Here is a 25,412-nt window from a genome sequence, read left to right as displayed (position 1 = left end):
CACCGGACCCCTGACACCGATACCGACACCTCTGCCTGTATATATATTATTGACACCGGACCCCTGGCCGGACCGTACCGATACCAATACCGGTACCGGCACCGGACCGCTGCCCAGACCGATACCGGTACCGACACTGGACCCCTGGCCGGACCATACCGATACCAATACCGGTACCGACACGGGACCCTGTCCCTGCCCACACCCACCGGGGGGCGCAACCCCGGCCCCGCACGCGCATGCGCGTAGGACCCCCCCCCAACGCCACGCGCGTGTCCCCCCCCCCCCCCCCGTTCCCGTCCGCGGCGGCGGCGGCTCGAGCCCGGTGACGTCAGGCGGGCGGCGGCGCGCTCTCCATCTCCCCCCCTCCCCAAAATCACCGTCCGCCCCTCCCTCCGCCGCGGCGGCGGCGCGCGCAGACCCCCCCGCCCCCCCCCCATCCCCATCCCCCGCCGCCGCCGCCCCCCGGCCCCGCCGCCACCGCCACCGCCGCCGCCCAGCCCGGAGGGTCCGCCCGCCCCCCGGCCCGGCCCGGCCCGGCCACCGGCCCGCCCCCGCCCGCCCCCCGCGGATGTCGGTGCGCGGGCCCGGGACGCGCCGCCCCACGGGCAGCACGGCGTGAGGAGCCGCCGCTGCCGCCGCCGCCGCCGCCGCCGCCGAGCCGCCGGCATGGGGCCGCTGCTGGCCCTCGCCGGGAGCCTCCTGGCCCTGCTGGCCGCGCCCGCCGCCCGCGCCCTCGAAGGTGAGTCGGGGGGCGATACCGGCGGGGAGGGAGGGGGAGGCGCCGCCGCCGCTGTCGGGGGCGCGGGGAGGGGGCGGGGGGCGCCGCCGTGACAAAGCAGAGCGGGCGCAGCCCGGCCCCACCGCACCGTGGGGACACCGGAGGGACCGGCGGGCAGCGGGGAGCTGCGGGCCGGGCTGGGGAGGCGCGTCCTCCCCGCTCCCCTCCGCAGCGCACCGTGCGCCCCCCGCTCCGATCCCCCCGCAGCCGCCGGGGCCGCTCGCTGGCGCTCCCCGTTTTCTCCTTTTTACCCGTTCCCCTGGCTCCCACCCGCCGTCCATCCCATTTTCCTCTGGAATCCAAAGTTTTCCCCGCAGCCAAGCGGGAAAGTTGGAGCTCAGCACCGCTGCGGGAGCCGGGACTGGGGGTCCCGGTGTCCCGGGGGGTGACCGGGTCCGGGGTCCCAGCGGTCCCGGGGGTGCCCGTGACAGCCCGGCCTCGCCCCACGCTCCCCCTCTTGCATAACCGGGGCTGCTTCTCGCGGAGCCGCGACGCCCGGCTGCGGAGTTCGGCTGTGACCGGGCCTGGTGGCATTGGGAATGTGTTTATCCAGCCAACCGGGGCTGTTCGTTCCCCCCCATCCGTGTGTCCGTTTGTGCAGCCTCCCCCCCCCGTATCCGTCCATCCAGCTCCTTGCCAAACCGCTCGTTCCCAAGCCGTGCACGTCGCGTTCCCGGCCCTTATTGATCTATTCAGTAAATACTTGAGCTCGTCAGCTCCATGGCCGGGCTGGGAATGTGCGAGGGGCCGCTCTTGGCAGCGCCCGTGCTCCGCGCTGGCAGCGGCTCCAGCCGGGAACCGGCGGCCGTGGCGAAGTTCTCGCAACGCTTGGACGCTCCGGGGCTGTTTTTCCCTTCAAAAGCAGCGAAATTGGGGCAGTTTTGGCTTTCCTGTGACGGATTCCCCTCTGTCCTCACGGGAATGGCCTGGTGAAATGAGAGGCCGGGATGATGGATGAACGAGAGGGGGTTGTTTTTTGGTTTAGGGAGCAGGTTTTTCTGTCCCGTTCCTTTGCCCACCTCGGAGCAAAGCTGGAGAAGGGATTTGGTGTCGTGGCAGTGGCAGCATCTGACCCGTTGTGTCCGAGGGATGGAGAAGGAAGAGGAGGAGGAGGAGGAGGTTTGGGCAAACGCCAGATCCCTGGCCCAGATTCATGTCTGGGGCTGCAGGAGGCCGGAGCCTGTGGTTTCCATCCTCCAGCCCTTCCTCACCCTATTGAGGAGTGTTGGACACTTGATCTGTGTCCCTTGCAGGGAGGTGACAACAGCAGAGCAGCTCAGGGCACCTTTCACCCCCCCTTGGTGGCACCTGCGGGGCTGATTGAGCCCGACGAGCCGGGCAGTGCAGGTGGCCGAGAGCTGAGCCCTCTGGGGTCACCTCTCCGGGGACACGAGGTGTCGGTGGCACTCGGAGGTGGCTCGGAGCAGCCGGCGGATCCAGAAGTTGGTGGGGGCGGAAGGGAGGCAGTGCTCATTGCATAAGCTGCGTTGCCTTTGGAAACCAGGCTGCGGGAAGATGATGAGCTGGAAGGGAAGTTCTTCCATCCTCTGCTCCAAAACCAGGAGCTGGAGTGGGGCAGAGGATGCTCCTTCCCCCCTGCTGCATGTCCCCCTCTTCCTTAAGGGCTCCTTTTTGGGGATCTGATGGGGTCAAGGTGCTGTCCCACCACCTTGGGGTGCTGGGAGCTGCGTGAGGCTGTGGGTGGGGAGGAGGTGGAGGCATGTGGTGGATGTGGAGGCACCACAAGCACGTGGTTGGGTCGGTTAGGAGCCAGAATGTGCCACCAAGGTGCCACCTGAGCTGGTGCCTCGACCCTCGTAGTCCTGGCTGGGCTCTGGCTTCCCACAGTGAGGCTCTGGGAGAGGCCAGGAGGTCATTTGGAGCAGGGTGCAGGTCCCCATCCTTGTCTGGAGAATGAATTCCTCACACTCACAACCTCTGTTTGCAGCTCTGGGAGCTCTTTTCTTTTTGCTGGAGAAGAAGAGGACAAAGTCCAGCCGTGGGGCGGGAGGAAGCTTTTCCATGGGGAACAAAGGGCACTGGTGTGCGACTGCCAGTCTTGCCCAGTCCTCTGCCATTTACTGGGGTGGTGTGGGGCACCCCAGAGCCCCAGGAGTGGAGCGAGGGCAGGCAGGGATCACCCTGTTCCTGTTTTGGAAATAGCTGTGGTTGAGGGTTGCTGAGATGTTTTGGTGCAGCACTTCCCTCGTGCCACCTTGGTGGTCTGGCACGTCCCATTTTGTGTCCCTGCGTGCCCATGTGTGTTCCCAGGTGTCCCCACCTGTGTTCCCAGGTGTTTTCCCGTGTGTTTTTCCATGTGTGTGTGTGTGTGTGCACACGTGTGGGTGTGCACACGCTTCCCTCAGCATGCAGGGACACGCCCGGAGCTGCTCTGAGTTCAGTGGAGGTGAACAGTGGAGGTTTGAGGTGCTGGGAGGAGAAGGAGCTGCTGGAAGTGGGTTCCTCCATGCAGTGTCCAGAGGGGTTTCCATCATTCCTCTGTGGAGCATTGTAGCATCCCATTTTTATTTTTTAGAGCATCCCAGCAGGACAATTGTGCTTCCAGCAGCCCTGTGGGGCTCTGTCCTCGTGTGAAAGGTGTCCCATGAGAGGTCTGACCACTGACCTCTGGCTCCAAGTGCTCCCTGTCCCTGCTGGGGCATTTCTGGAGCATCCCTGGCAGCGGTGCTCCAGGGATGAAGCTTTGGGGTGCTTTGGGGTGAAGCCCAGGTGTTGCCTCCTCGCTGTTTCTGAAGCTTCTGAGGCTCAGTGGGTGCTGTGGGAGTGTCCATCATTCTTTTATGGAGCATTGTAGCATCCCATATTTATTTTTCAGAGCATTCCAGTAGGACAATTGTGCTTCCAGCAGCCCTGTGGGGCTCTATCCTCATGTGAAAGGTGTCCAGTGAAAGGTCTGACCACTGACCTCTGGCTCCAAGTGCTCCCTGTCCCTGATGGTGGAGAATCCCTGGCAGCGGTGCCAGCTTTGGGGTGAAGCTGAGGCATTTCTGAAGCTCCTGAGGCTCAGTGGGTACTGTGGGGGTGTCCATCCTTCCTGTGTGGGGCATTGTAGCATCCCATTTTTATGTTTTAGAGCATCCCAGCAGGACAATTGTACTTCCAGCAGCTCTGTGGGGCTCTGTCCTTGTGTGAAAGGTGTTGGGGAGTCACATTTTGGGAGTCCAGTAAGAGAACTGACCGCTGACCTCTGGCTCCAAGTTCTCCCGGTCCCTGCTGGGGCATCTCTGGAGCATCCCTGGCAGTGGTGCCAGCTTTGGGGTGAAACCCAGGCATTTCTGAAGCTCTTGAGGCTCAGTGGGCGCTGTGGGGGTGGGAGCAGCTGTGGCAGCCCCCTCTCCTTCGGTGTCTCAGCCCCACCACTCGCTCCTCGTGTTCTCTCCGTGCTGCTTCCATGTGCTCCGGGGGAGCCTGAGAACCGGCAAGGAGCGGGGGCTGCTCCAGCTGGTGATGAAAACTGGGTAAAAACTGGGTTTTAACCAGTGGTAAAAACTGGGGAGAAAAAACATCCAGGTCCTCCCTGTGCCTTCAAGACCCTTTTTTCTGGAGGAGCTGGCTCCAGGTGTTCTGTGGTTTCTGTTTGCCCCCAGCCCATGCTTGACCACAGGTCAAGCTTTTCCTCCAGTGTTAAAAACTGGTTAAAAACTGTGTTAAAAACTGGCGAGAAAAACCACCCAGGTTCTCCCTGTGCCTTCAAGGCCCTGGTTTTTGGAGCGTCCTCCTCAGATGTTGTTCTATGGTTCTTCTTTGCCCCCAGCCCATGCTTGACCTATGGTCAAGCTTTTCCTCCAGTGCTAAAAACTGGTTAAAAACTGTGTTTTAACCAGTGTTATAAACCTGTTTGGGATGATGGGGAGCAAAACCATCCAGGTCCTCCCTATGTCTTCGAGGCCCTGGTTTCTGGAGGAGCTGCCTCCAGATGTTCTGTGGTTCTTCTCTTTGCCCCTAGCCCATTCTTGACCTGTGCTCAAGCTTTTCCTCCAGTGTTAAAAACTGGGTAAAACCTGGTTTTTAACCAGTGTTAAAAACTGGGGAGAAAAACCATGCAGGTCCTCCCCGTGCCTTCAAGGCCCTGGTTTCTGGAGCATCCTCCTCAGATGTTGTTCTGTAGTTTCTCTTTGTCCATTCTTGACCTGTGTTCAAGCTTTTCCTCCAGTGTTAAAAACTGGGTAAAAACTGAGTTTTAAACCAGTGTTAAAAACTTATTGGGATGATGGGGAGAAAAAATCATCCAGGTCCTCTCTGTGCCTTCTAGGCCCTGGTTTCTGGAGGAGTTAGCTCCTGGTGTTCTGTGGTTCTTCTCTTTGCCCCCAGCCCATTCTTGACCCGTGCTCAAGCTTTTCCTCCAGTGTTAAAAACTGGGTAAAAACTGTGTTTTAACCAGTGTTAAAAACTGGTTTGGGATGATGGGGAGCAAAACCTTCAAGGCCCTGGTTTCTGGAGCATCCTCCTCATATGTTGTTCTGTGGTTCCTCTTCACCCCCAGCCCATTCTTGACCTGTGGTTGCCCAGTGGGGCTGTCCAGGCTCTGCTCTGCTGCATTTCCCTCTCCTCTCCTCTCAGGAACAGCAGGATTGGAGTGGAAAGTCAGAGCCAAATGAAGGGAAAAGCTGTGTAAAGCAGCTCCTGGGTGGGGTCCTGAAAACAGCCCTGGAGTCAGCTGAGGGGACGGGGTGGTGGCAGGAGAAGCTTTGAGGAGAGAGGCTTGGCTCCCAAAATCCATCCTCCCACTGCTTGGGATGAGGGTGTTTGGGCAAGGACCATCACTCCTTCCCCCTCCAGGAGGGCACGGGGGGGACCTGGCTGTCCCTCAAGGCTGTGACAACATCCAGGTCACCTCCTAATGCTCATTAAGCTGGGGAGGGGGATGGAGGGTGGGCAGGGTGAGGGCCAGGAGCTCTTTGGGGAGAAACTGGGAGCACTGGTGGCATCTGTAGAGTGGCAGGGTGAGAATAATGGGCACTGGGGTCTGTGCCAGCACTCTGCTGCCCCGTGGCTGCCCAGTGAGGCTCATCCTGGTCCAGCAGCCCTGATTAGGAGGGATCTGCTCTGGCTGTCAGGTGGATCCTGCTGCTGAGGCTTTTCCATTATCTCAGGAGCACTGGGATGGTGTCCACAGTGGGGTTTCTGTGCCTTGGGAGCTGTGCCTGTGTCTGCGACCCCTCCAGAGCACCCCAGGGATTTTGCCCAGTGTGTCCCTTGAGGCTCATCCTGGTGCAGCAGCCTGGATGAGGAGGGATCTGCTCTGGCTGTCAGGTGGATCCTGAGGACTTCCCACCATCTCAGGAGCACTGGGATGCTCCACAAGGAGTGGGACAGCTCGTGGGGATGGTGTCCACAGTGGGATTTTGGGATTTGGCTGCTTTGGGAGCTGTGCCTGTGTCTGTGACCCCCAGAGCACCCCAGGGATTTTGGCTGTGCCTTCAGGAGCTGTCCCAAGCCCTTGGATGGAGTTTTGCAGGCAGCACGTGGTTCTCCAGCGTCCTTTGACCAGCTGGGGTTTGCATGGGAGGCGCTTCCCGAAATCACAGCCAGGGCCGGGCCCTGGGGGCCCCGGAGTGCCCGGGAGAGGGGAGGACACACAGGATGTGCCACATCCTGCTGACTCAGCAGGGCCATCAGCCCGCGGCTTTGTCATGGGGCGGGAGGTTCCTCTTCCAGGCTGGGGATGATTTCAGTTCCCAGATCCACTCCAAGCACTTTCCTAGAGCAGATAAATCCTTTTTTGTGCCCTCCCCGACCTCCTAGACCTGAACTTCTCTCTGTGAGAGTTCCTGCCAAGCCCTGAGTCCTCTCCCAGCTCACCCCAACCACCCATGGGGCTCCACTGGGGTGAATCCAGTGGTTCCAGAGTTGGGAATGGGCTCCTTGGAGTGGCTGCTGACCCCATGAATGGCACCTGAGAGCAGCAGATTCATCAGCCTGTGTCCTTCCCACAGTCCTGTCTTTGCCACTGAATGATTTCAGTTCCCAGATCCGCTCCAAGCATTTTCCTGGAGCTGATAAATCCTTTTTTGTGCCCCCCAGAATCCTCTCCCAGCTCACCCCAACCACCCATGGGGCTCCACTGGGATGAATCCAGTGGTACCAGAGTTGGGAAGGGGCTCCTTGAAGAGGGTGCTGACCTCAGGAATGACACCTGAGAGCAGCAGATTCATCAGCCTCTTTCCTTCCCACAGTCCTGCCTTTGCCACTGAATGATTTCAGTTCCCAGATCCGCTCCAAGCATTTTCCTGGAGCTGATAAATCCTTTCTTGTTCTCCCCAGACCTCCCAGCCCTGATGGGGTCTGAACCTCTCTCTGTGAGAGTTCCTGCCAAGCCCAGAGTCCTCTCCCAGCTCACACATGGGATGAATCCAGTGGTCCCAGATTTGGGAAGGGGCTCCTTGGGGTGGGTGCTGACCCCAGGAGAGGCACCTGAGAGCAGCAGGTACATCAGCCTCTTTCCTTCTCACAATCCTGCCTTTGCCAAGCAGACAGGACCCTCCTTGTGCTTGGCATGAATTTTATCTCCATCACCTCCCAGAGAGCGTGTCCAGCTGTGTTCCCTCTCCAGGAACTTGGCCTTGGTGCCTTTCAGAGTGCCTGGGGACGTTTTTCATCCATCCCTGCCATCCTCAGGCTCTCCCATCTCCCCCAGCTGCAGTTTGGATGCTTTCCCCCCTCTCCTTGAGGTTTTACAATCCACCTCAAGCTATTTGCAGCCCAGGTTTTGCTGCTGACTGAACTTTCCAGCCCTTTTTTCCTGGCCAGCCTGACCTGCCAGCTGCGGCCGCACCAAATATTTTCAGCATTTTCTAACTCGGCTCAAACTCGTTGTTTTCTTTATTTTTGAAGGAAAAACACAGGCTGGGCCGTGAGGGTTGGCCTGGATGTTGTTCCGTCGTGAGAGGTTGAGTTCCTCAACGTGGTCTGGCCGTTTTTAGGGCTAAATTTAGACTCCAGTGTCCTTCCTGAGGCAGGGAAGGGAGAGCTGCAGTCATGCAGATGCTGTGCAGGATCACAGACAGTCCCAGCACCTCTCCTGGGCTTGGCAGCAGAATTCTTGGATAAATGACCTTGCTGGCAGCTCTGAGCTCCTCCAGTGGGACTGTGCTTGCAGTGCCACCGAGGGGAGGGATGGGAAGAGCATCCCTGGCTCCAGGAAGGTGAGAGCAGCTCTGTGGTGTCCAAAATGTGTGGATTGGGGCAGCAGTGGGAATTGTGGATGTCTGGGAGGGAGGCTAATTGAGTTGGAAGTTGCATCTTTAATTGAGTGGACTAATTAGGCTTTTGCCAGATGGTGTTTCTCCAAATGAGAGCACGGTGAGGATGGGCAGGTGTTGGGGGTCACATCCTGGGGACAGGAAAATATGGGGGAGGTCTCATCCTGAGGATGGGCAGGCATTGGGGGTCTCATTCTGAGGATGGGCAGATATTGGGGGTCACATCCTAGAGACAGGCAGAGATTGGGGGGGAGTCTCATCCTAAGGATGGGCAGGTGTTGGGAGGCACATCCTGGGGACAGGCAGATATTGGGGGTCTCATCCTGAGGATGGGCAGGTGCTGGGGGTCCCCTCCCTCTGCTTCCCTGTGCCCTGCATGCTGGTGATTTTCTCAAAACTGGAATGTTGTGGCCTAAAGGGTGGCACAGGGACACAAATCCTCAGTCCTGGGGAGCAGCAGGATGCCCCTGTGCCCACCCTGCCGCTCTGGTGTGCCAGTGTGTGCCCACCCAGTCCAGCTCCTACTGATGCCACTCATCTTTCCGGTCCCCTGCTGCCAGTGTCACCACCCCTGGGCTGTCCCTGGCTCTGTCCCTGCCAGGAGAGCAGCTCCAGATGATTTATGTCACTTGAGGGGGGCACAGATACCCCAAACCATGATCCAGCTGATCCTCTCTAATATCATCCTAATCATTAAGAAGCTATGAACCATCTTTAGCATTTTAAACTAAAGAAAAAGGGCTTCCCTCGTCCTTAATGCCTCAACTAAACCCTAGCCCTGATTTTTTATCATGCTCACTTCATGACTTTAATTATCCAACCCAAACTTCTGTATCAATTTTTATTTTTATTTTTATTTTTATTTTTATTTTTATTTTTATTTTTATTTTTATTTTTATTTTTATTTTTATTTTTATTTTAATTTTATTTTTATTTTTATTTTTATTTTATTTTAATTTTATGTTTATGTTTATTTTTAGTTTTATTTTATTTTTATTTTTATTCTTAAATTTATTTTTATTTTTATTTTTATTTTTAATTCAAATTTTATTCTATTTTTATTTTTATTTTTATTTTTAATTTTTATTAAATTTTCTTTTTCTTTTAAGTTTAATTTTAATTTTTATATTTATATTTATATGTACATTTTTATTTATATTTATATGTATAAATTTATTTTTATTTATATTTATATATATAAATAATTATTATTATTCTATCAATTATTATTATTCCTATCAATAAATGTGAATTGTCCCATCGGTGGTCCCATCCTCTCCAGGCACCGGGAGCTGCTCCCAACACAAGGAAAAAGCTGTGAAACATTTCCTCCCGGCGGGTATCGTGGTGCTTTTTTATTGTTTGCAAAAGGAAGCACTTGGCTTTAATACTTCCCGCTCCAGCCGCCTTCCCCGCGCTCGGGGCGGCTGCTCCGGGGCACCGGGCGTGGAACGGGGGCGGTGCCGCCGCCGCCTCCGCCCGGTCCGGCCGCGCATCCTTGGGTCGGTGCCCGCGGCCGAGGCTCCGCTTCCTGCCGCAGCCCCGGCCCTTCCAGATGGGCTCGCTCAGCCTCTCCTCTGCCGGCCTGCAGCGCGTTTTCCCCCGGGAAAAGTGAATTTGGAGCTTGGTTTGGTCACCGGTGCTGTGCTCTCCTCCCCGGCTGCTCTGATGCCTGTCTCTATTGTATAAAATCTTAAATTTTCTTTCCTTGCAACTTTCAGAGGTTAAAGCCAGTGAAGCCTCTCTGCTGGCCTGCAGCATGTTTTCCCCTGGGAAAAGTGAATTTGGAGCCTGGTTTGGTCACCAGTGCTGTGCTCTCATCCCCATCCCTATGCTCTTCCAGCTGTACAAAATCCTAAATTTTCTCTTCCTGTAACTTACAGAGGTGAAGCCTCTCCTCTGCTGGCCTGCAGCATGTTTTCCCCTGGGAAAAGTGAATTTGGAGCCTGGTTTGGTCACCAGTGCTGCGCTCTCATCCCCAGCTGCTCTGATGCCCATCCCATTGCTCTTTCAGCTGTTTAAAATCCTAAATTTTCTTTTCCTCCAACTTACAGGGGTGAAGCCTCTCCTCTGCTGGTCTGCAGCGTGTTTCCCCCCAGGAAAAGTGAATTTGGAGTCTGGTTTACTCAGCAGCACCGTACTGTCCTCCCTGGCTGCTCTGATGCCCATCCCTACATTCTTTCAGCTGTATAAAATCCTAAATTTTCTTTCCCTGCAACTTACAGAGGTTAAAAACAGCAAAATCAGGGTTTCTGAGCTGCAGGAACCCCCTGGGAGCATCTGGTGGAGATGCCAAGGGGTCAGGCAGAATTTGGGACGCAGCCCCAGCTCAGGGCTGGCTGTGCCAATTCCTCTTTCACCATTTGTACCAGTTACACACAGATGGGACATTTCACCGTGCCAGGGATGGTTTCCCAGTGCAGGACCTGCTTTTCCAGGATGTGCTGTCAAGGAATCCCCAAAGCTTTGCCCTCACCAGTGCTGGGTGACACTGGAGCCACCATGGGCTGGTTGGGCTTGGATTTGGGGACTGGGATGGGAATTGGTGGCAGCCAAAAACTGTGGCAGGAGCAGGGCAGGACCATGGTGTTGTTTGGGGTTGTTATCCCTGGAGAGACCTTGAGGTTGTAGGAGATTGTGCCGTGCCGTGGTGGCTCTGTGACCTTGTGCTCCCCAGAGCTGGGAGATGCTCTGAGGTCCCCCAGTGGATCCAGGTCCTCAGGAGACATCAGGAGGTTTGGAACAGGTCTGGAGCTCCATCTCCTCATGCCTTGATGTTCTCTAGCCTCTCAGAGCATCTTCTGAGGGGTGACCCTGCTCTGGTTGGGGTGGGACCTCTGTGTGCACTGCAGTGGGAGATGCTCTGAGGTCCTCCAGTGGACCAACATCCCCAAGGGACCTCTGGAGGTTTGGAACAGGTCTGGAGCTCCATGCTCTCATGCCTTGATGTTCTCCAGCCTCTCAGAGCATCTCGTGAGGCTGCTCTGATTGGGATGGATCTTTCCCACTGGTCCTGTTCCACACATTCTCCCATTATTGCCCACCTGGACACTCCCCATAGCAAGGGACACCCATGGATTGGGAGCCACAGTGAAGAGCCACAGGTGTGACCACCCCAAGGATCCCAAATCCACCCCGAGGATCCCAAATCCTATGGATTGGGAGCCACAGTGAGAAACCACAGGTGTGGCCACCCCAAGGATCCCAAATCCACCCCAAGGATCCCAAATCCACCCCAAGGATCCCAAATCCCATGGATTGGGAGCCACAGTGAGGAGCCACAGGTTTGGCCACCCTGAGGATCCCAAATCCACCCCAAGGATCCCAAATCCACCCCAAGGATCTCAAATTCACCCCAAGGATCCCAAATCCACCCTGAGGATCCCAAATCCACCCCAAGGATCCCAAATCCACCCCGAGGATCCCAAATCCCATGGATTGGGAGCCACAGTGAGGAGCCACAGGTGTGGCCACCCCGAGGATCCCAAATCCACCCCAAGGATCCCAAATCCACCCCAAGGATCCCAAATCCCAGCTGGATCATCCCTGGCTCTGTTCACACGGAGCAGGTGGAGCCGAATCCAGAGCAGCTTCCCGCTCTGCTCGGGAATAAAAGTCCCTTTATGCCGGAATAATTAGTGTACTCAGAGCATGCTAATTATTCTGGGATAAAAGTGACTTTTATTCCAGCAGAGTGTCCTCTCAAAGGGCCCTTTCTGCCCGCTCCCAGGGCACAATAGCTGCTCTGCTCCGTTTCCCCATCCCAGACAAAGTCCTTATTTGCGGAGGCAGCGAAATTGAGTTGACTAATGAATTAAGGCCAATGGTTCTGGCCGTGCTCCAACCCTTTGAAAGCCTTGGCGAGCTGATGCCCGGCCTGCTGGGAGGAAGCACAGACCCTCCTGCCCCACCAAGCCCCTGGCAGCCTCCTCTCCTCTCCCCATCCTCCCTCCCTTCCAGCTGCTGGGATGAAATGCCTATTAATCTATCCTGTGGAATTGCTTTATTCCAGGGCTCTGGAGGGAGCCTTATCAGCTCCAGCCACCGGCCATAAATAACCACGGCGGATCCTGTTTGGGTTCCCCACTCTGCTCAGGGTATAAACATCCCTCTGCTATTGCTGGGATTAAGGCTCCCAGGTAGGGGAGGTGGGGTCCCCTTTTTTCCTTCCTCCCCATCCATCGTCTGAGGAAGGAAAAAAGGGCACACAGGGCACCCTGGCAGGGGTTGAACCCCATCCAACTGCACTCAGAGGATTTAAGCCCATTTTTCCTGGCTGTAAATGGTTTTTTCTTCCCCTTTTTTTCCTCTCCCCACCCCACATCGCATTTTTTTTTTTCCATTTAAATTGCAGATAAGCTGCAAAAAGAATAATACTCAAAAAATGGGATTCTCCCTTGAATCCCCCTTGGCTGTGGGGTTGAAGCTGCCCCTCCCCACCATGGTCTGGATGATCCAGCTCTTTTTTTAATCTTTTTTTTTCTTTTTTTTTCTTCTTTTTTCTTTTTTCTTCTTTTTCTTTATTGTTTTATTTTACTCTTTTTTCTTTTTTCTTGTTTTTTTCTATTTTCTTTTTACTTTTTTCTTTTTTTCTTATTTTTTTCCTTTTTCCCTTTTTTCTATTTTTCTTCTTTTTTCTTTTTTATTTTTTTTCTTTTTTTTCCTTTTTTCTTTTTTCTTCTTTTCTTCTTTTTTCTTCTTTCTTTCTTTTTTCTTTCTTTATTATTTATTTCTTTTTTCTTTTTTCTTTTTTTCTTCTTTTTTCTTGTTTCCTTTTTTCTTTTCTTCTTGTTTTCTTTTTTCCTGTTTTCTTTTTTGTTTTTTTCTTTTTTTTTTTTGTTTTTTTTCTTCTTTTTCCTTTTTTCTTTTTCCTTTTTTTCTGTTTTCCTTTTATTTTTATTTCTTATTTTTATTTTTTTATTTTTATTTTTTTATCTTATCTTTATTTCTTATTTATTTCTTTTTTATTATTTTCTTTTTCTTTTTCTTTTTTTCTTTTATTATTACCCCCATTTCTGACAATGCCAAAGCTTTCCTTTCATCCGGCTCCATCTCCTTCCATTTTTCTGCTCGTTCTGCTGCGGACTGGGGCTGGAGGCGGGGATCGCTCCAGCACGGCTCCTGAATTTGGTTTAAAATGCAAATCTTTCCTTTATTCCTTTTTTTTTTTTTCTTTTTAATGGATTTCATCTGAAGGCGGCGGAGCTGCTGGAGCCCGGGGAGCGGGAGGGGAAGGGGCTGGGTGGGATGGGGAGGGGGCATCGCATTCCTCGCACATTTCCTGATGGAAATCGCCTCCTCCCGGATGCGTTTGAAGTCAGGTGATGCAGGAGGCAGCCCTGGGAGCCGCAGTGTGATTTTTATATCATTTTTATATCATTTTTATATCATTTTTATATCATTTTTATATCATTTTAATATCATTTTTGTATCATTTTTATATCATTTTTAATCCCCCTTCCCCCTCCTCGGCGATGCTGTGGGCAGCTCCTGCCTCCATCTCCCGCCTCCCTCGGGATGCGCTCGCCCGTCCTTCCTCCTCCTCCTCCTCCTCCTCCTCCTCCTCCTCCTCCTCCTCCTCCTCCTCCCTGTCCCCCCCCCACATCCTCGCTCTGTTTCTTTGTCTGGGTTTGGAGGCAGATCCTGGATGATGGGAATTCCATCCCAGTGCCCGTGCTGGGGACCCTGGAGCTGTCACCTCTTGCTTGTCCCCAAAGAGGGACATTGGGAGATTGACATCTCCCCATCCCAGTGCAGGGATCCAGTGGCTCCCAATCCATGATTGTCCCTTGGGTGTCCCTTGGGTGTCCCTTGCCATGGAAATGTCCACGTGGGCAAAAATGGGAGAATTTGTGGAACAGGATGAGTGGGAAAGGGACAGGGATGTGCTGGTGGGATTTGGAGGTGAGGAGAGGGTGCTGGGCCCATCCTTCCTGTCCCTCTGGAGTGTGACCAGGGGGATGACAGCCCTGCCTGTCCCTCTGGGGTGTGACAAGGGGGCTGGGGACCCTGGAGTTGTCACCTCTTGCTTGACATCCAAGGGGGACATTGGGATGGCATCTCCCCATCCCAGTGCAGGGATCCAGTGGCTCCTAATCCATGTCCCATGGGTGTCCCGTGGGTGTCCCTTGCCATGGGGAATATCCAGGTGGGCAAAAATGGGAGAATCTGGAATAGGACCAGTGGGAAAGAGCCAGGGATGTGCTGGTGGGATTTGGGAATGAGCAGAGGGTGGTGAGCTCATCCTGTCTGTCCCTCTGGGGTGTGACAGAGGGGTTGGGGACCTTGGAGTTGTCACCTCTTGGGAGCTGGGCTTGACCCCAAAGAGGGACATTGGGATGGCATCTCCATGGGGTACCCAGTGCAGGGATCCAGTGGCTCCCAATCCATGGGTGTCCCTTGCCATGGGGAGTGTCCAGGTGGGCAAAAATGGGAGGATTTGTGGAACAGGACCAGTGGGAAAGAGCCAGGGATGTGCTGGTGGGATGTGGGGATGAGGAGAGGGTGCTGGGCTCATCCCCCCTGTCCCTCTGGGGTGTGAAAGGGGAGCTGAGGACCCTGGAGTTGTCACCTCTTGCTTGACACCAAAGAGGGGACATTGGGATGGCATCTCCATGGGGTACCCAGTGCAGGGATCCAGTGGCTCCCAATCCATGTCCCATGGGTGTCCCTTGCCATGGGGAATATCCAGGTGGGCAAAAATGGGAGAATCTGGAATAGGATCAGTGGGAAAGAGCCAGGGATGTGCTGGTGGGATGTGGGGATGCATGAGCAGGGGGTCCATCCTGCCTGTCCCTCTGGGGTGTGAAAGGGGGGCGACAGCCCTGCCTGTACCCCAGGATGGGTCTGGGGGCAGGTGGGATCTTGCAGCTGCTTCCCACCAGCATCATCCCTTGGTCAGGGCTGGTGGAAATCAGGGATGGAAAACCAGAGAAGCACTGGAATGGTGGGGCTGAGGCGATGGTGGGGTTTGGTTCTGCTTGGATTTGTTGTTGTCTCCTTGAGGGGGTTCCAAAAAGGGGCAGAATCAGAGTGGACCCTGTCCAGGGCCCATCTGAGCCCCCACATCCAGAGCCTGTCCTAGAACTGCCATCCCAACAACCCTGGCACAGCAGAGCCAGGTTTTCCTTCTCCAAATAATTTTTTTTTTTTTTTTTTTTTTTTTTTTTTTTTTTTTTTTTTTTTTTTTTTTGTTTGAGGAAGGTGAATGCCTCGTGATTCCATAGTCCGACTGGAAGGGGAAAAAGTGGGGGAAAAACTGTATTTTAAAGTCAATATTTACTCAGCAATGGGCTGTCCCCATCCCCCAGCTCCACCACATACCTGTGGGAATGGCCTGGAGCCCTGAGGTCCTGGAAGCTCCAGAGCAGGGATCTGGTTTGAATCTTCCCCTTTCCGAGGGGGGCCGGATGGAAGAATGGCAAAAATGCATTTGAACTGTTTTGGGATGGTGTGCTTAAATGCAAAACAAACAGCTGAGCCTTTCCTTTTCCCATTCCCCCCTGGAAAAATGTGCCTCAAACCTGAGGGTTTGGTATTTTAAATGTCTCTATTACTTAGTTCAGCTTTTGGGAGGCGGAAAATTTGCTGGGTTTGGGGTTTGAGGATCAGCCTGGTGCTCCAGCAGCCCAGGGAACTCCAGGACCCTGGAAGTTCTAAAAACACAGAAAAAAGGGAACAAATCCTGTTTTTCTCTGTAGTTTGGGGACAAAGGTTGGATGATGTGGGGGAGAGAAATGAAGCCTCAAGTGGTTTTGGTGAGTTTTGTGATTGAGTTTGTGTCTTGGGTGACTCCAAAGCACCCTGGAAAAATGTGCCTCAGACCTGAGGGTTTGGTATTTTAAATGTCTCTATTACTTAGTTCAGCTTTTGGGAGGCGGAAAATTTGCTGGGTTTGGGGTTTGAGGATCAGCCTGGAGCTCCAGCAGCCCAGGGAACTCCAGGACCCTGGAAGTTCTGAAAACACAAAAAAACCCAGCACAAATCCTGGTTTGAAACACAAAAAAAGGGAACAAATCCTGTTTTTTTTCTGTAGTTTGGGGACAAAGGTTGGACGATGTGGGGGAGAGAAATGAAAGCCTCAAGAGGCTGATGTGGTTTTGGTGGATTTTGTGGTTGACTTTGTGTCTTGGGTGACTCCAAGGTTTTGTGTCACAAATTCCAAGCTGGGAAGGTCCCACAGGGGCTCAGCTCTGACTGGGAAAAGTGGCCATGAATTGAGACCCTTTAATTTCTCCACTTTTCCTTTTTTGCAACCTCCTTTGGGTGTATTTATTTCCCCACTGTCCCCTCATCTTTTGGCCCTTTTTTTGGGGGTAGGCTCTCTTTTGAAATCCTTTTATTTCTCCACTTTTCCTCTCCCTTTTTTGACCACATTTTAGTTCAATTTTTTCTCCTTTCAGACCCTCCTTTGGGTGTTTATTTTCCCCTCATCTTTTGGCCCTTTTTTGGGGTAGGGCCTTTTTTTGGGTTCCTCTTTAATTTCGTGCCTTTTTGGAGGCCTTTTTCTTATGTGCCTTTTTTGAGACCCTTTTATTTATCTACTTTTCCTGTCCCTTTTTATTTTTTTTTTGCCACATTTTCGTACAATTTCTTCTGCTTTCAGACCCTCCTTTGGGTGCATATATTTTCCCATCATCTTTTGGCCCTTTTTTTGGGGTAGGGCCTTTTTTGGGGGGACCTCTTTCATTTTGTGCCTTTTTGGGGGCCCTTTTCTTATGTGCCTTTTTTGAGACTCTTTTATTTCTCCACTTTTCCTGTCCCTTTTAATTTTTTTTTGGCCGCATTTTAATGCCATTCCTTCTCCTTTTGGATCCTCCTTTGGGTGCATTTATTTTCCCATCATCTTTTGGCTCTTTTTTTGGGGGTAAGGCCCTTTTTGAGACCCTTTTATTTCTCCACTTTTCCTGTCCCTTTTAATGTTTTTTTGGCCACATTTTAATGCCATTTTTTCTCTTTTTGGACCCTCCTTTAGGTGTGCTTATTTTCCCACCATCCCACTCATCATTTGGCCCTTTTTTTTTGTTTTGAGACCCTTTTATTTCTCCACTTTTCCCTATCCCTTTTAATTTTTTTAGCCACACTTTAGTGCCATTTTTTCTGCTTTCGGGCCCTCCTTTGGGTGTGTTTATTTCCGCTTCATCTCTCACCTATTTTGACAAACTTCTGCTGCGTTTTTAGCGCAGTTTTGTCCCTTTCAAGTCCCCTTTTGAGCCGGGGTCTCTCTCCTCTGGCTGCCAAGGCAGGGACGTGTCCCTGCAGCTGCCCCAGCCCCGCTCTGAGCCGCCCATTGTGTGGGATGAAGGCTCCTTTATTCCCCATCCCCGCTGCTGAAGGGAGTTTTGGCTCTGGGAGAGGGATGCATGAACACAGACACCTTCTCTGATTGTCCACCTGGCACTGAGGGTGTTGTACCCGCTGGGAACGCGCTGTGCCAGGGCAGGGAGTGAGCGGGGAATGCTGAGGAGCCTCGGGAGTGATCGTCTTCCATCCTTTCCTTGCTCTGAGCTCTGGTTCCTGTGGCTCTTCCCGTGGTGGGAATGGTGGAGGGGATGAGTTTGGGTGGGTTTGGGTGCCCTGTGGTGGTGAGAAGCTCTCTGGGGTCATCCTGCATGGATCAGCTCCTGTCTGGAAGGGCAGGTGTGCTCAGCATGGTGTCAATGCTTGGTCCTGGAGCTGCGGATGCTCAGCATGGAGGTGCTGGTGCTCAGTGATGGCTCCTTCCAGCATCCCTGCTCCAGGAATGGTGTGGCCAGCAGGACCAGGAGGTCATTGTGCCCCTGAACTCAGCACTGGTGAGGTCACACCTGAGCCATGGTGGCCATGCCAGACCCATGTTGCTTCTGGCTCTTCCCATGCTTGGGAATGGATTTGGATGGATTTGGGTGCCCTGTGGTGGTGAGGAGCTCTCTGGGGTCATCCTGCATGGGTGGAAGGGCAGGTGTGCTCAGGAGGGTGTCAGTGCTTGGTCCTGGAGCTGGGAATGCTCAGCATGGAGATCACGGCTCCTTCCAGCATCCCTGCTCCAGGAATGGTAGAAGGAGTCATCCAGCAAGACCAGGAGGTCATTGTGCCCCTGAACTCAGCACTGGTGAGGCTGCACCTGAGCTGTGATGCCTCTGGTTCTTCCTGTGCTTGGGAATGGCTTTGGATGGATTTGGGTGCCCTGTGGTGGTGAGGAGCTCCCTGGAGTCATCCTGCATGGATCAGCTCCTGTCTGGAAGGGCAGGTGTCCTCAGGATGGTGTCACCTCAAGTGGTCTATCCACTTCTGGCCCCTCAATTTGGGAAGGACATTGAGATGCTTGAGGAGGTCCAGAGGAGGCAACGAGGCTGGAGAGGGGCTTGAGGGTTCCTCACAAACCCTGTGAGGAACCCTGAGGGAGCTGGGGGTGTTCAGCCTGGAGAAAAGGAGACTCAGAGATTTAGAAGCTCCTGTCTGGAAGGGCAGGTGTCCTCAGGATGGTGTCAGTGCTTGGAAGGACTCCCACGTGTTCCTGCCCTGGTCCTGGAGCTGGGGATGCTCAGCATGGAGGTGCTGGTGCTGAGTGATGGCTCTTCCAACCTGGTCATTCTGTGAATTCTGTGAATTTTGGGAATTCCTAGGGCAGAGGGAGGTGGTGGAGTCACCATCCCTGGGTGTGTTTAACAAACCTGGATGTGGCACTGGGTGCCAGGGTTTAGTTGAGGTGTTGGGGCTGGGTTGGACTTGATGATCTAAAGGTCTCTTCCAACCCAGTGATTCTGTGATTCTATCAATTCTGTGATTGCTGTCTCCAGTACAAAACAAGCTCCTGGTTTCCCATCCCACAAACAACCACTTGGCAATGGGTTCCCATGGATTTGCCCTCCTTTAGCTCTGCCTGCTCCTTTGGGAAGTGAAACTTGTGGGTTGCAGTGGCTGCCACAGCCACAGGTCACGCTGTGGCTGCTGCAGACCTGGGAGGATGAGGAGGAGCAGGAAATCCAAGAGAGTCTCAGCTCTTTGCTGTGGTTTTTCTTAATGAATCCTGTGGCTGGGAGATGGAGGTGTCAGATGAGCTCTGTGTGAAGAGAGGGTGGAAGGGCTGGATTTGGAGCAGAGGATCTTGTCCTTGAGCGTGATGGGAGGATGAGGAAAGGGGACAGGGAAGGTGGAGAGGAAGGCCAGGTTTTCTTAATGAATCCTGCCCTGGATGTGCCTGTGGCTGGGAGATGGAAGCTCTGTGATGAAGAGATGAGCTCTGTGTGAAGAGGGGGTGGAAGGGCTGGATTGGGAGCAGGGGATCCTGTCCCTGAGCTTGATGGGAGGATGGGGAAGGGTGGACAGGGAGGGTGGAGGGGAAGGCCAAGATTTCTTAATGAATAATGAATGATGAGACTCTTGGATGAGTCTGTGGCTGAGAGATGGAGGCATCAGATGAGCTCTGTGTGAAGAGGGGGTGGAAGGGCTGGATTTGGAGAAGAGAATCCTGTCCCTGAGCCTGGTGGGAGGAAAAGGAAAGGGGACAGGGAAGGTGGAGGAGAAGGCCAAGGGAAGGCCAAGTTTTCTTAATGAATCCTGCCCTGGGTGTGCCTGTGGCTGGAGATGGAGGAGTCAGATGAGCTCTGGTTAGGGTTAGGGTTTAGGGTTAGGCTCTGTGTGAAGAGGGGGTGGAAGGGCTGGATTTGGAGCAGAGGATCCTGTCCCTGAGCTTGGTGGGAGGAAGGGGAAAGGGGACAGGGAAGGTGGAGGGGAAGGCCAAGTTTTCTTAATGAATCCTGCCTTGGATGTGCCTGTGGCTGGGAGATTGAGGTGTCAGATGAGCTCTGTGTGAAGATGGGGTAGAAGGGCTGGATTTGGAGCAGAGGATCCTTTCCCTGAGCATGGTGGGAGGAAAGGAAAGGTGGACAGGCTTGGGAAGGTGGAGAGGAAGGCCAAGGATGCTTCATCCATTTTAATCTGTCCAGTCTCCATCTTGGCAGAGCTGAGCAGCAGCTCCCACGCCGCCGGTGAGGAAGGGAGGAAAGGAGGCAGGAGAAGCAGGTTGGCAGGAGGAGCCACACTCCCAGCACAGCAAACAGCATCAGGCAAAGCCCTGAGGGTTGTGACAGGGTGGGAAGTGTCCTCCCATCCTTCAGGGATGGGATGGGGATTAGGGACAGCATCATCCTCATCCTCTCCCATCTCAGGCTCCTGTGCTCCACAGGAGCAGCCCCCTGGCAGGAGGAGGATGCAGGCACAGATCACAGATCCCCCCCCTTTCCCGGGCTGAGCAGGAAGTGAAGTGGATCCTGGGAGAGGGGAATTTGGCAGGAGAGCAGGGATGCCACGAGATGAATGTTTTGGGAATTGCGTGTGTGGCTGCCTTTGCTGGAACAAGGGCTCACAGTTGTGTTGGGTTTGCAAGAGCTCCGGCCACCCCCAGGGCTGGGGCTGGACAGTGACCCCCCCCATGGTAGTGACAACCCCATGGCTGTGACCCCCAGGGCTGTGACCCCCCCCCAATGGCAGTGACCCTCCCGTGGTTCAGTGACTCCCACTTCAGTGACCAACCCCATTATGGCCTCTCCTTTTGGGAGGGTGCAATGTCCCCCCTCATGGCAGTGATCCCCATGGCTGTGACTCCCATGGCAGTGACCCCCCCCATTTCAGTGACCCCTATTTCAGTGCCCCCCGTTTCAGTGACTCCCCATTGCAGCCTCTCCTTTTGAGAGGGTGCAATGTCTCCTCCCATTTCAGTGACCCCCATTTCAGCCCATGTTTGGGGGGTGCAATGACCCCTCCCATTTCAGTGACCCCCCCCCATGGATGTGACCCCCATTTCAGCCCATGTTTGGGGGGTGCAATGATCCCCCCCATTTCATTGCCCCCCATTTCAATGACCCCTGATTGCAGCCGATGTTTGGGGGTTGCAATGACCCCCCCCAAGGTACGGGCAGGAGCCTCTTCCCAGCCTTTCTCCCTCCCCAAACTCTGGATTTTGGCTTTTCCTGCTGTTTTTCCCTCTGTCCCTTTTCCCTGTCCCATGAGGAATGTGGGGTCAGCCTTCCCTGGGGTCCATCCATGGGATGGATGGATCCCCATCCCGCTGCTGTCCTCATGATTTAAAAAACTATTACTTTTTAATTTGTTCTCATTTGGCTTTTCTTGTTTTTTGCCCTGTTTTTTCTCTTGCCTAGCACAGAAAACGAAGCGCCTCTGGCTCCCAGGAGCTAATTCATCCAAGTTAAATGATCTTTAAAATCTGCGAGTGCATCACAGCGCCCGACTCCTGTTTTCTCCCGGTGTAATTAATGCTCCAGCTTAAATTTCCTCCTTTCCTTAGGGGCAAGCTTGATGGATCCGGTGCCGGGCTCAAACTTCTGCCAAGCCATAGGAAAGAAATCATCCCCTCAAAAAAAAAAAAAACAACAAAAACCAATCTTGGCCTTTAATTGAAATTTGATTTTTTTTTTTAAAACAACTTGTCCTTGGGAAGAAAACTGATGTTGTTTATTATCCTTATTTCTTTTTTTTTCATCCAGCACCGAAGACTTGTAGCCCCAAACAGTTTGCATGCAAAGATCAGATCACGTGCATATCTAAGGGCTGGCGCTGTGACGGGGAGAAGGATTGTCCCGATGGCTCGGATGAATCTCCCGAGATATGTATGTATGCCTTCCTCTTCCTCTTCCTCTTCCTCTTCCTCTTCCTCTTCCTCTTCCTCTTCCTCTTCCTCTTCCTCTTCCTCTTCCTCTTCCTCTTCCTCTTCCTCTGGGTTTGTTCCATCTCTCCATGGGTGTTACAGGACCCCAGGCAGACATTGCACAATGTTCTACCTCAGCTTGCCTTGCAGCCCCTTGGGTGGGAGGTGTCCAATCCGTCCATCCGTCCATCCATCCCTCATCCATCCATCCCTCATCCATCCATCCATCCATCCATCCATCCATCCATCCATCATCCATCCATCCATCCATCCATCATCCATCCATCCATCCATCTCTCCGTCCATCCGTCCGTCCATCTGTCCGTCCATGGCTCCATCCCACCCTCCTGGGAAGAGAGGATCACTCATTATTTTTGCTCCCATCAAAATGGACGCGCACCAGGAAGGAAGAGTCAGCAGCAGTGTCACCCTCATCCTCAGCACCTTGGCATTCCTGGGCACTGGGAATGAGGGAAGGAGATCCCTGGAAGTCACGGGGAGCAGCTGGCCAGGGGACATGGCTGTCCCAGATGGGGTTTGGGATTGGGATGCTGGGTTGGGCTCACTGGTGGGCTCAGTTCTGGAGGTGCTCCCTCAGATGGAGTGGTGGAGTCTCTCTGGGAGGAAACAGAACTGGGATGGGTTATGTGAAGTGTGGGGTGGGAATTGGGAGATGTCTGCAAGGGGGTCACAGCTGTGGTGACACCAAGGATGGTGGCTGTGCCAGTCCTGCTGTGCCTGGAGCTCTGCTGTGTCCAGGCTGGAGCAAAGAACCACCTGTCCCCATGTCCCACATGGACACAGCCACCACAGAACCCAGCCGAATCTCCTTGTCCCCCATCCCAGCTCTCCCACCCAGATCCCCACTTCATTCTCCCACCCAGATTCCCACTTCACGCTCTGGATGGGGTGGTGGAGTCTCTCTGGGAGGAAACCATGGGTTAGGTGAGGTGTGGGGTGGGAATTGGGGGTGTCTGCAGCTGTGGTGACACCAAGGATGGCAGCTACACCAGTCCCTCTGTGTTGGGATCTCTGCTCTGGCCAGGCTGGAGCAAAGAACCACCCGTCCCCATGTCCCACATGGACAGAGCCACCACAGAACCCAGCAGAATCTCCTTGTCCCCCATCCAGATTCCCCCTTCTCGCTGTGCTTGGCAGAACCATCTTCTCCAGAGCAGCTCCTGGTTTGTTTATTCCTTAAGGCAAAAATGATGCAAGGGCCCCTCCGTGGGAGGGATGGGGGGCTGGGATGGGCTGCCTGCCTCCAGTCAATCAGCAGCCCTGGAAAATTACAGCAGGAGGACTCAGAGGCTGGACGAAATCCGTCCTGATTGTCGTGTTCTGCTCGCTGTGTGCATCTGTGCTCCATCCACGGGGACAGGTGACGGCAGCACGGACCTCTTGGATGCTCTTCCCTCTCCATCTTCTTCCTCTCTTCCCTGGGAGCAGCCTCTGGTGATGTGGATGAACCCTCTGTGAGAAGGTCATGGATGTTGGAGGACTCTTGGGTTTGGTTCAAGCCCCCTGAGGGTTCATCCCTGAAGGACACAGGACCCCTGATGCCCCTGTGCCCTCCTGGCACTTCAGGATGGGGAATTTGGAGCATCTGTGAGACACAGACCAAAGCCTGGCATCTCTGTCCTCACCACCATATCTGTGACCGAGTCTTGGATTTGGTCCAAGCCCCCTGAGGGCTCATCCTTGGAGGACACGGGACCCCTGATGCCCCTGTGCCCCTTGGAACATCCTTGGCACTTCCAGGATGGGGAATTTGGAGCCTCTGTGAGACACAGACCACAGCCTGGCATCTCCTCTCTCCTCACCATGTGTGGGACTGACTCTGTGTGTTTTGTCACCACCACAGACCCCAAACTCTGGTATCTCTCACTTCTTCAGGAGCAGTTCCATCCCCAGCTGATCTCTGGAGGGGCTGCACGTTCCTCAGTGGCTCTGCCCACCTCCCCCAATTCCCACTTCTAGACACTGTGAGGGTGTCAGGGCAATGCTGGGCCCCCCAGGACATGGAGATTGGGGTGCCAGGGCACATCTGTGTGCCCAGGGCATGAGTGGAGCCTCCCTGCTCCTGCCCAGGCTCATTCCCAACCTGTCAGCCCCTTTTATCTCCAGGATTGCCAGGCCAGCTTTTCTCACACCACTTCCAGCAGCCTCTCATCTCCCTTATCTCCCTGGCAAGGAGAAAAATGACTTTTATTACTCTCATTTTTTACTTTTATTACTCATTTAATCTGTGTTTGAGCCGGGCTGTGAGCGCTGCTCCTGCTCAGGCTCTGGAGCCCGGCGCTGTTCGCGTTCTCCTGTTGGAGCTCTTGAAATTCTGTCAGGCACGTGCCAGCTTTTCCTCCCTGGGGAATCCTTCAGGTATTCCATGGTTTTGCTCAGGTCCCTTTTCCTTTGAAGTATTCCACGGTTTTGCTCAGGTCCCTTTTCCTTTGAAGTATTCCATGGTTTTGCTCAGGTCCCTTTCTTGCTTGTTTGGTGTGAGTGGCTCACACACATTTCTTGCACCATCAGATTTTTGCTCCACAAAGCTTTCCTGAGACTTGGACAGGAGCCTCCATCCTGTTGGAGATCAAAGATGAGGGGCTCTGAGGGAGGAATTTGTTGTGCCTGCTTGGTCCATCCATTGATCTGAGGGTTCAGGATGCCTTGGATCCCTGCTGGATCTGCTCTTGGCATGGTCCTGATGAGCTCTGAAGTGACCCAGAGGCACCACCAGGACCCTCAGTGCTTCCATCCCTGTCCATCCTGATGGCACAAGTGTGACCATCCCATCCCTGCTCCTCCAGCTCTTCCCTCATTGTATTTTCCACCCCATCTGCATCACCCTGGGCTGTTGCCAAATCAACTGCAGCAGGAGGAAGAATTGCTTTTTTTTCTCTCCTTTTTTATTTTTTCCTGAGTGGTTTTTTGAGGTTAAACATTCCTATCTAATTCAGCTCCTTGGGGTGTACCACAAGCTTGTCACATGGAATAAATTGGCTCATTTATTAGCACCAGCATGGTGAAAAGCAAACAAAGTGGCTTGTGGATTAATCCTGGCCCTGTTTGGGATAAGTGCTTTGATCCAGGCTCTTTGCAGGGAATAATGGACACGGCAGAGCAGTTCTGACTGATGAATTGGGCTCTTCACTCCAGCCCCTCCATTCTTCTGGTCCATATATTGATGTTACTTAATTAACCCATAATTTGCAATTACTGTGGGCCTAACCCTCTGCTAAAAAATAAATTTGTGCGGTAAGAAATTCTCCCAGGAATCATCTGCTGGGTGCTCTGGGACTGGGAAACAGGGGAAGGTCAAATCCCTGCTGGCTGTGACAGAGCCTGAACATCCTGAGGATCCCATTACCCCAGTGCCAGGCCAGTTTGCTCACTGGGATCATACTGGGATGTGTTTGAGTCTCAGAGGAGAGATTTGGCATCTAGAACCTGTTAAATTGTTAAATTCCAATTTTCCAGGCATCTCTTGAGCTGGAATTGGTGTCACTGCTCAGGATGGACAGAGGCTGGGATGGATTGAGGATCCTGCTCAGTTTGGGGAGAAAGGGATCACAAATCCTGGGTTTTGTGGTCCTCTTCCCACAGCCCCCTGTGCTGCCAAGGGCTTTTATCCCCTCCTTTAGCCCAGGGATCATGGTAGAATCACACCCAGTGTCCCTCAGAGGTGTGGGATGAGGATGTACCCTGGGATGTGTTTGAGTCTCAGGGCAGAGATCTGGCATCTAGAACCTGTTAAATTGTTAAA

General features: G+C 53.5%; 1 protein-coding gene across 4 annotated transcripts in view; it reads left to right on the top strand.

Annotated features, from left to right (window-relative positions):
- The first annotated feature begins 596 nt into the window (after nucleotides 1–596).
- The window catches only part of LRP1 (LDL receptor related protein 1), a 124,213-nt gene continuing 99,397 nt past the window's right edge, over nucleotides 597–25,412 (top strand). For all 4 annotated transcript variants that reach the window (XM_058822044.1, XM_058822041.1, XM_058822042.1 and 1 more), the window contains exons 1-2: nucleotides 597–742; nucleotides 21,489–21,611. In XM_058822044.1, coding sequence (XP_058678027.1) covers nucleotides 670–742; nucleotides 21,489–21,611 — 196 coding nt within the window. In that variant the 5' untranslated portion in view covers nucleotides 597–669. The remainder of the gene's footprint in view (nucleotides 743–21,488; nucleotides 21,612–25,412) is intronic.

The sequence above is a fragment of the Ammospiza caudacuta genome, chromosome 31 (genome assembly GCF_027887145.1).
Source record: "Ammospiza caudacuta isolate bAmmCau1 chromosome 31, bAmmCau1.pri, whole genome shotgun sequence".
Lineage (NCBI taxonomy): Eukaryota > Metazoa > Chordata > Aves > Passeriformes > Passerellidae > Ammospiza > Ammospiza caudacuta.
Note: the sequence above shows the minus strand (reverse complement) of the source record. Positions and strands in the feature narration are given on the sequence as shown.